Raw genomic sequence first — 11,254 nt, forward strand, 5'->3', positions numbered from 1 at the left:
CTTGTCTAATGACCCTGAAACAACACCTTGTCTAATGACCTGAAACAACACCTTGTCTAATGACCCTGAAACAACACCTTGTCTAATGACCTGAAACAACACCTTGTCTAATGACCTGAAACAACACCTTGTCTAATGACCCTGAAACAACACCTTGTCTAATGACCTGAAACAACACCTTGTCTAATGACCTGAAACAACACCTTGTCTAATGACCCTGAAACAACACCTTGTCTAATGACCCTGAAACAACACCTTGTCTAATGACCCTGAAACAACACCTTGTCTAATAACCCTGAAACAACACCTTGTGGAACTTTGGTCCAGAGGATATTCCTAGAAAAAGGGGCCCCAGTCCCAGTGTTACATACAGAGCGATGTCTGTCTAGGAGACTCTATACTCCAACCTCAGCTCATTTCCCAGGGAACCTGTGAAGACATTCCTTCACACCACTCCTTGCCCAACCAAAACCTCCCCTCCCGGCTCCAGTGTGTCCAAAGGTGCCATTTGAAAGCCATTCTCGGTCAGGACAGGAGCACCAAGCAGGCAGTTCTGTTTGTATTGTTACCTCCAGTAAACCGCAGTAGTATGTTATGTATCAAGGTGGGAAGCAGATGAAGGCCAACTCTCTCTCAGCATGTGAGAATTACAATGTTAAAACAGAGAGCGGGAGGGGGGGAGGGGAAAGGAAGTGTTTGACCATATTTCTCCCATAGACGATGACACAACACAATCAGTGGCTTAGAAAAAGGTCTTACAACATTTGGGGGGAAAGAATGGTTAGGAAACGTGAATATGACTTTTTATAAAAAGACTCAGAGAAACAGGTGAATTTAGTTTTATACAATCTTTATTACAACGTCCTCACCCGCTGTACATGGTCACATTTTAAATCAACACGTTTTACAAGGACAGGAAACTATGAAATCCATCTGATTTTAAAATATCATGTTCTCTTCTCAAATGACCTCGGACTTCCTCATTCCACTGTTTGTTTCTCCCATACAGTGTGTACATATTGTATACAAACAGCAATATAAACACATGGAAAATGTTATTTGGTAATTCAGTTAATGTAAAATAAGTTTTCTTCCTATGAATACAAATACAGTAACCATAAAACCTGCTGATAAGTTCTGACTGAAAAGCCTCAGTTATTATTGTTATTTTTAAACAAATATTTCCTCCTAGAAGTTTATTATAGCCTGGTTAAACCATACTGGAATGCTGATCGCCATTGTTTGAAACATTCAGTCTGGTTTAACCAGGCTATAAAAGGTTTATTGTCCCAAAGTTCCGGTTTCCCTGTCAAGACTGCACAAACCGATGTGGGACCAGGCTAGGAGACTAGCTGCTGTGGGACCAGGCTAGTAGACTAACTGATGTGGGACCAGGCTAGGAGACTAGCTGGTGTGGGACCAGGTTAGGAGACTAACTGATGTGGGACCAGGTTAGGAGACTAACTGATGTGGGACCAGGCTAGGAGACTAACTGATGTGGGACCAGGCTAGGAGACTAACTGATGTGGGACCAGGCTAGGAGACTAGCTGATGTGGGACCAGGCTAGGAGACTAGCTGCTGTGGGACCAGGCTAGGAGACTAGCTGCTGTGGGACCAGGCTAGGAGACTAGCTGCTGTGGGACCAGGCTAGGAGACTAGCTGCTGTGGGACCAGGCTAGGAGACTAGCTGATGTGGGACCAGGCTAGGAGACTAGCTGATGTGGGACCAGGCTAGGAGACTAGCTGGTGTGGGACCAGGTTAGGAGACTAGCTGGTGTGGGACCAGGTTAGGAGACTAGCTGATGTGGGACCAGGCTAGGAGACTAGCTGATGTGGGACCAGTGTAGAACCGGTAGGAGTTAATAGACCCATTATCATGGACGGTAGTGAAAAAAACTGTCGTAACTTCAGTACCACTTTACTTAACACCAGAGGTTATAATGCAATGTCATAAGCATATGACCCTATTATAATGTCTCATCTCATAACGGATGAAATACCAGCCGTTTGAGTAAGTTGACATAAAGAGACAAGATAATACTCTTATAGGTGCTTATAAACAGTTATGAAGCATTATAAGGCTTGAAGTAAAGTGTTACCATCATTTTCCCCAGAGCTCCTGTGTCATGATTAATGAAACTAACTCTTAGTTCCAAACTGCACCCTATTCCCTATATAGGGCCCATAGGGATCTGGTCTAAAGTAGTGCACTAAGTAGGGAATAGTGTTCCATTTGGGATGCAGAGGGCAGTTTTACGTTCATCGGGAGACATGCAAAAAAACAAAAACAGGACAGACAGTTAAGAGACACGTTGCCCTACCAATCATATCAACACACGTCAGGAGACCAGTCTTTCACACAAGAAGAGTCATAAAAAGTTCATCAGTTGCATAATAAGATGGGACAAATATATTTTTGTTATTATGTGAAAACTTGAATTAAAAAGAGACAGATTCAGGATCAACTACAATACTACAGCCCCTAAGCTGTCTCTTCCTGTCTCTTCCTGTCTCTTCCTGGTTTTACACTAACAACTACAATACTACAGCCCCTAAGCTGTCTCTTCCTGGTTTTACCCTAACAACTACAATACTACAGCCCCTAAGCTGTCTCTTCCTGTCTCTTCCTGTCTCTTCCTGGTTTTACACTAACACTTGAGGTAAAAGCCCTTTTAAACACCTTCATAACATCCTTGTTGACTTGCTGCCTGTTTGTCCACGGGCGCCACACCTGGGTCGTGTTCATTAGGGCACATCGTAGCAATACGTTTCAAAAACATTGTGCAACACAAAAAAGAAAAACAAATAGTACTCCCTGTTTCTGTCCATTTTCTTCCATTTGGTGCCTGATGAACATGACCCAGGCTTCAAAAAGGATTTGGGGAAAAGTGTTTCATATCAAACCAGGCTACTAGCTTTATAAAAGGTTCGACAGGTTATCCGCTCTCATTTAATACAACCATTTAGAGAGAGAGACTTCTCCCACTACTCTACCATTTAGAGAGAGAGAGAGAGAGAGAGAGAGAGAGACTTCTCCCACTACTCTACCATTTAGAGAGAGAGACTTCCTAGCAGCCCCAGCTCCCCAACCCCATTAGAGGCTGTTGTGTCTGGTAGTGTCAGAGACAATATGAGCAGTCAGAGAGAGGACAGAGACAATATGAGCAGTCAGAGACAGGACAGAGACAATATGAGCAGTCAGAGACAGGACAGAGACAATATGAGCAGTCAGAGACAGGACAGAGACAATATGAGCAGTCAGAGACAGGACAGAGACAATATGAGCAGTCAGAGACAGGACAGAGACAATATGAGCAGTCAGAGACAGGACAGAGACAATATGAGCAGTCAGAGACAGGACAGAGACAATATGAGCAGTCAGAGACAGGACAGAGACAATATGAGCAGTCAGAGACAGGACAGAGACAATATGAGCAGTCAGAGACAGGACAGAGACAGGACAGAGACAATATGAGCAGTCAGAGACAGGACAGAGACAATATGAGCAGTCAGAGACAGGACAGAGACAATATGAGCAGTCAGAGACAGGACAGAGACAATATGAGCAGTCAGAGACAATATGAGCAGTCAGACAGGACAGAGACAATATGAGCAGTCAGAGACAATATGAGCAGTCAGAGACAGGACAGAGACAATATGAGCAGTCAGAGACAATATGAGCAGTCAGAGACAGGACAGGAGAGTTGTTTAACACGTTGAAGGTTTCAACATGATAGGTAGGAGGATGAAACGATTAATGAACTAGCAAAGTAGGGTTGTGAACGTTAAAACAAAATTGGGATCGTTAATAAAAAAAATCCCTAACCGAAAAACAAATGTTTTTTTCTTTCATTTTATCATTTGTCCCAAAATCAGAAATAACTTTCTCTGTTAGCTGCTCATCTCTGGCCCTGCTCATCTCTGGCCCTGCTCATCTCTGGCCCTGCAATGTCCTTCTTCTGCTCCACGTGCTCTCTCCCTGTTAGTATCCATAGCAACGCCGCCGCTCGAACGATGAGTGAGAGAGACAGAGCTTTTAGATTATTTTTCGTCACAAAAAAATCAACTGACAAAACTCATGGAATATTATTATTTTCTGTCAGATATTCTCTCGCGTCGACTCTTAACGATGTTCCGGTCTTATATTGGATGAACTTGGTTGTTAATATTTGATGAAGTCGATTCACTTCTGACACCATGTTATGATGGTAAGAGATGACTGTACAGAGACCCTGCTCAGCAGAGCAGGAGGCAACAAACCCCGACCACATTCTGCCCCTTTTTAATACGAATTTTCCTTAACAGTGAATATTTTTTTTTTTTTTACACATCTTGTTTTTAAAATGGCAGTTTTAAAATGTTAAGAAAACATTTCCAAAAGCTTAAAGTCCAAGACAAAACCATGAGGGTGCAGAGTTGTCAGAACACGTCAACAACAATCTCTTTTATGTCACGTTAAAACGTCATACATCATGTTAAAACGTCATATATCACGTTAAAACGTCTCGTATATCACTTTAAAACATGATACCCTCACCAAAACCCTTTTTTTTACAATGACATCAGTGGCTGATAAACAGATATTCAGATTGTATGAAAATGAAATAAAAATCAGGAGATTCTAACGTTCCTAGTACGAAGTCCGTCTACGTTCTACTAAATCACAACAGTAGTCAAGTAAACAGTACACGGTCCAACCCGTTGGTAACCTACTGCTCGTTTCATTGGACAGACACCATGTTAGACAGTCAAACTCCTTTTCAAGTACGACACGACGCCCCACGTTGCGTCAGAGACGTAAAGGCGTAGCACAGTGAGTGAGAACGGGAAATTACGCCCCCACGCTAAACTCGAAGATCAATTTCATGTGTTATAATCCACCTCCTCGAGGCAGCAGTGGTTCTTTTACGAGTTCATGTGTTTTGTATTTCAGACCCTTTCGATACGTTCAAAATTACAATTTCCATCTGTTAGATATCGTCAGATATGACCACTGACTTAAGTCCACTGCTTAAAATATGGACACTAGCGTTTAGAAAGCAACTGGTACACTACACACTGAAATATGAACGAAGGACAGTTTCGTTCACACAGCAGAACTGTTCTCACATGGTCATAGGACAAAAGAGGAAGGAGCCATTTGGAATTCCCTTCAAACAACGCAGGAGGACACGGGGAGAGAGATGCTTGATCAACGCAGGAGGACACGGGGAGAGAGATGCTTGATCAACGCAGGAGGACACGGGGAGAGAGATGCTTGATCAACGCAGGAGGACACGGGGAGAGATGCTTGATCAACGCAGGAGGACACGGGGAGAGAGATGCTTGATCAACGCAGGAGGACACGGGGAGAGAGATGCTTGATCAACGCAGGAGGACACGGGGAGAGAGAGATGCTTGATCAACGCAGGAGGACACGGGGAGAGAGAGATGCTTGATCAACGCAGGATGACACGGGGAGAGAGAGATGCTTGATCAGTAAATCGCTGGTTCAATAATCAATAATGACCGCTGGGTGAGCGGACTACAGAGGGGAAGACGGTGCTCGCCTTATTTCAGGATCATTAAATAATTCAGCCAATTAAAAATGTTTGATTTAGAAAACAGTCAATTAGAAATAGGAAACTTTCTACTGTTAACATTTCTGATGATGATGATGATGAAGAAAGGCCTTGTCTAAAACACCCGGGACACTTGTGGAATATATTCTACAGCTAAATACACTGCCAACAGGCTAGAGGAGTCCCTATACAACTAACCTTTCAAATCTCCCACTACAGGCAATAACAAGACTGTCGAACACAGACAAACGGAACGCACACTCAGAGTTACTGAACACATATAAAAAGGTACCGGGACAACTAAAGAGACCAACTCAGAGACATACCATGTCCCTCCTCTGTTACTAAACATGTCCCGACAGTCACTGGCTGCATGTCATTACATCACGTTCTGTAAACATCAAGATACGAAAATATCCTCCGATTTTAGAACGATTTAACAAAACATCAATCCACTACCAATTTGTGAAAAGTGCATCTCTGCTCACAACATTGTGTTACAAAAGAAATGTGAAAACAGTTATTAGATAGAGGATTCCTGACAGAACGGGAACATGTTTTAGAGAAATGTGAAAACAGTTATTAGATAGAGGATTCCTGACAGAACAGTAACATGTTTTAGAGAAATGTGAAAACAGTTATTAGATAGAGGATTCCTGACAGAACGGTAACAGAACGGTAACAGAACGGTAACATGTTTTAGAGAAATGTGCATAATAATAATAATACTGTCAGTTAAAGAGCCAGGTAGACCAACTCATCCATCCTGAGCTGAAGGACTGAAGAGGAGGACAGAACAGCGGAACGGTACAGGAGAGGTTTAATTCATCCTGAACTGTCTGGATTGCTTGGCAAAGCAGACGCACGTTACAGAGTAGCGTCTGTCTGTCTGGTGGATAACTGGAGGGTTCCGGGGCTGGGGTCAGTTGTTGCCGTGTCTACCTGGCCTGGAGGGTCAGGACTCAGGGTGAAGGGTCACGTAGGGGTCATGGTGCCGTGTCGACCTGGAGGGTCAGGACTCAGGGTGAAGGGTCACGTAGGGGTCATGGTGCTGTGTCGACCTGGAGGGTCAGGAGTCAGGGTGAAGGGTCAGGTAGGGGTCATGGTGCCGTGTCTACCTGGCGGTGGTAGGCTGTACGTGTCCGGGGTAGGAGCGGCGTGTGCTGGTAGCCTGTCTCTGGCGGGCCAGGAAGGACTGTCCTGAACCCGTACTGGCCAGACGGTCCTCTGCTGCCTTCTTCTGGAGAGCCATGCCCTGAGGGGGGGACAGACACGGTGGCTTCATTAACACAGATATTCATTAAAGGAATTGATGGTTCAATCCCCTGCGTCTGCTGTGGGACATTTCTTCAAATGTTTCACTCACAATCGCTGAAGACAGCACCACTACTCCTCAACAAAATACACACTGAAGCCAGACAGCACCACTACTCCTCAACAAAATACACACTGAAGCCAGACAGCACCACTACTCCTCAACAAAATACACACTGAAGCCAGACAGCACCACTACTCCTCAACAAAATACACACTGAAGCCAGACAGCACCACTACTCCTCAACAAAATACACACTGAAGTCAGACAGCACCACTACTCCTCAACAAAATACACACTGAAGCCAGACAGCACCACTACTCCTCAACAAAATACACACTGAAGCCAGACAGCACCACTACTCCTCAACAAAATACACACTGAAGTCAGACAGCACCACTACTCCTCAACAAAATACACACTGAAGTCAGACAGCACCACTACTCCTCAACAAAATACACACTGAAGCCAGACAGCACCACTACTCCTCAACAAAATACACACTGAAGTCAGACAGCACCACTACTCCTCAACAAAATACACACTGAAGCCAGACAGCATCACTACTCCTCAACAAAATACACACTGAAGCCAGACAGCACCACTACTCCTCAACAAAATACACACTGAAGCCAGACAGCACCACTACTCCTCAACAAAATACACACTGAAGCCAGACAGCTCCACTACTCCTCAACAAAATACACACTGAAGTCAGACAGCTCCACTACTCCTCAACAAAATACACACTGAAGTCAGACAGCACCACTACTCCTCAACAAAATACACACTGAAGCCAGACAGCTCCACTACTCCTCAACAAAATACACACTGAAGCCAGACAGCACCACTACTCCTCAACAAAATACACACTGAAGCCAGACAGCACCACTACTCCTCAACAAAATACACACTGAAGCCAGACAGCACCACTACTCCTCAACAAAATACACACTGAAGCCAGACAGCACCACTACTCCTCAACAAAATACACACTGAAGCCAGACAGCACCACTACTCCTCAACAAAATACACACTGAAGCCAGACAGCACCACTACTCCTCAACAAAATACACACTGAAGCCAGACAGCACCACTACTCCTCAACAAAATACACACTGAAGCCAGACAGCACCACTACTCCTCAACAAAATACACACTGAAGCCAGACAGCACCACTACTCCTCAACAAAATACACACTGAAGCCAGACAGCACCACTACTCCTCAACAAAATACACACTGAAGCCAGACAGCACCACTACTCCTCAACAAAATACACACTGAAGCCAGACAGCACCACTACTCCTCAACAAAATACACACTGAAGCCAGACAGCACCACTACTCCTCAACAAAATACACACTGAAGCCAGACAGCACCACTACTCCTCAACAAAATACACACTGAAGCCAGACAGCACCACTACTCCTCAACAAAATACACACTGAAGCCAGACAGCACCACTACTCCTCAACAAAATACACACTGGTCAGACAGCACCACTACTCCTCAACAAAATACACACTGAAGCCAGACAGCACCACTACTCCTCAACAAAATACACACTGAAGCCAGACAGCACCACTACTCCTCAACAAAATACACACTGGTCAGACAGCACCACTACTCCTCAACAAAATACACACTGAAGCCAGACAGCACCACTACTCCTCAACAAAATACACACTGAAGCCAGACAGCACCACTACTCCTCAACAAAATACACACTGAAGCCAGACAGCACCACTACTCCTCAACAAAATACACACTGAAGCCAGACAGCACCACTACTCCTCAACAAAATACACACTGAAGCCAGACAGCACCACTACTCCTCAACAAAATACACACTGAAGCCAGACAGCACCACTACTCCTCAACAAAATACACACTGAAGCCAGACAGCACCACTACTCCTCAACAAAATACACACTGAAGCCAGACAGCACCACTACTCCTCAACAAAATACACACTGAAGTCAGACAGCACCACTACTCCTCAACAAAATACACACTGAAGTCAGACAGCACCACTACTCCTCAACAAAATACACACTGAAGTCAGACAGCACCACTACTCCTTGTTTTTAATCTGGATGGAGTTTTCATTAGAAGTGACATAGGAAATCCTACAGCGCCCTCTAGTGTATGAAATGACTAATATAATGTATTATAAACTGGGTGGTTTGAGCCCTGAATGCTGATTGGCTGACAGCCGTGGTATATCAGACTGTATACCACGGGTATGAACAAAACATTTATTTTTACTGCTCTAATTACGTTGGTAACCAGTTTATAACATAGCAATAAGACACTGTAGGGGTTTGTGGTATATGACCAATATACCACGGCTAAGGGCGTTGCATTGTGCATAAGAACAGCCCTTAGCCGTGATATATTGGCCATATACCACACCCCCTCGGGCCTCATTGGTTATGTCATGACGTCGCCTGCTTGGGTAGTGCAAACCCCATCCCCCTCTCCCTGCCTCTCCCTTTCCTACCACAACCCCTGCGGTGATCACAGAGAGATGTCGTAAATTCCTGAGAATCTCCTCATGGCCAATAGTATTATAGACAGAGGGTAAACTTTCAGGACAAATGAATTCTCTTCCACCTCACAGAACTTGAGGTACGAACATATTTCATATTCCTGCAAAAGTATGAAAGCTCGGTGGAGAGTCCAGCTATGAACCGGTCCATTTGTCACCACGTGGGAAACTCAGGAGAGACTGTGGGACCACATTACCATACCGCTGTTTATATAATAACCTCAGATATGAGGTTTACATCTGTTTGTTGTATAAAATGAATGAGTGAGTATGATACTGTTTGTATAATTGTGTAATATGATTTTGAACTGTTTAATGAAGGAAAATACAACTCCCTGTTGTATTTGAACTAAATCCAAGGACCGCCCTGAGCCAGTTGGGTCAGAGACCATGGGACCACCCCTCTCTGCTATCTGAATAAAAGCCAACTCTAAGAAATTACCATTTAGACCATGTTTATCCTCCAAGGAGGAGAACGAAGGTTGAGTATAATTGCTGAATCTTTAACCATACCACGTGGTTAAAACTCTTATACTAATAAGAACAAGTTTTGATATTGACTACTAGTCTGCAGCTAGGAATTCGGTATCATTGAACGCGAAGAAAGACAACCGCCGAAACATCCATCCTATAACGAATGTCACTCTGAACAATCCACAATAACTACGACAGAAGGAACTCCAACAAAACAAACTTCTCTCCAACGATCAAGACGACACACACACCGAGCGTAACTATATATATATTGATTGCAATTGTTCCCGAATGAGTGAGCGTTCATGTGTAAGGATTAGCATGTCAATTGTTATAATTATGGACTCTGTAGTGAATTCTTAGTCGAACGCCATTTCCCCTTTGTCTAACAAGCAATGCCGGTTCAGCCCACTAGGGCATATTTCTCCCATCATTTCATGTAACTATTTTAAGTTTGTTTGTTTGTTTAAGCATTTCTGTGAATTCATTAGTTAGTAATAAATAAATGATTTAAGACAATTGATGTATGGATGACTCATAGTGAAGACTGGGTTCGTGCAGATAATCAACAATTTACGACATTTGGAATGAGACTAACGTGAGGTACAGTAAATAAATCATTAATTAGAGGACTATTGATCAGATATGAAAATATCTGAAAGGTTATATTGGGAAATTATAACTTTGTAATCTAATAACTTTCCCTGGTGCCCTCGAATTCATAGTTAATTAATTACGTTATTACTCAAGTGATCGCGTAATCCCTAATTACAGGGATCTTTGAAAAAAACTATAAGTCTTCAATTTAACGATAGCAAAGACACGACAGTTAAATATTGTGCTGGTTCAATACAACACTGACCATGCTGTACCAGGCAGACACTATGAGTTTCTCCTCCTGGTCTCTCTGAGCCTTGGTCTTGTCGTAGTCTTTCTGTAGAGGGAGATCAACAGAGGAACAGTAGGTTAGTAAAACGGTTTGAGTCTGACTGAGAAGGTAAATGTAGTAAAGTTCTCTCTCTCTCTCTCTCTCTCTCTCTCTCTCTAACCCCTACACCATCCTCTCTCTCTAACCCCTACACCCTACCCCTTTCTCAAACCCAACCCCCATGTGAAGTATCCTGTAGCTGGTTCTTCAGGGCCTGGACCTAACCCTTACCCTCACCCTAAACCCAGTTCAACCCCTAACCCCTACACCAGCCCCTTGGTACCTCCAGAGAGTGCAGCATCCTCTCCTTCTCCTGCAGCTGGTTCTTCAAGGCCTGGACCTCTGGTGCTGAGCCCTGGTTCTGTTTAGGGTCCAGGGTCCGGATAACACTCTTCGCCTTCTCCAGGTACTTCTTATATCTG

General features: G+C 43.9%; 1 protein-coding gene across 1 annotated transcript; it reads right to left on the reverse strand.

Moving 5' to 3' along the window:
• Positions 1–3,465: 3,465 nt before the first annotated feature.
• LOC120036877 (protein Hook homolog 3-like) lies at positions 3,466–11,248 on the reverse strand. The gene is made up of 3 exons (XM_038983173.1): positions 11,116–11,248; positions 10,767–10,838; positions 3,466–6,817 (listed from the first exon to the last, which is right to left on the reverse strand). The coding sequence occupies exons 1-3, from the start codon at positions 11,131–11,133 to the stop codon at positions 6,677–6,679; spliced, it is 231 nt and encodes a 76-aa protein (XP_038839101.1). The 5' UTR covers positions 11,134–11,248; the 3' UTR covers positions 3,466–6,676.
• Positions 11,249–11,254: the final 6 nt, after the last annotated feature.

The sequence above is a fragment of the Salvelinus namaycush genome, unplaced genomic scaffold (assembly GCF_016432855.1).
Source record: "Salvelinus namaycush isolate Seneca unplaced genomic scaffold, SaNama_1.0 Scaffold15, whole genome shotgun sequence".
NCBI classification, from domain to species: domain Eukaryota; kingdom Metazoa; phylum Chordata; class Actinopteri; order Salmoniformes; family Salmonidae; genus Salvelinus; species Salvelinus namaycush.

Bases quoted from the DNA above. Each gene is read 5' to 3' on its own strand.
- LOC120036877 (XM_038983173.1), bottom strand. The intron at 6,818-10,766 runs GTCAGTGTTGTA...TCCCCCCCTCAG, and splicing joins TGTCTGCCTGGTACAGCATG to GGCATGGCTCTCCAGAAGAA.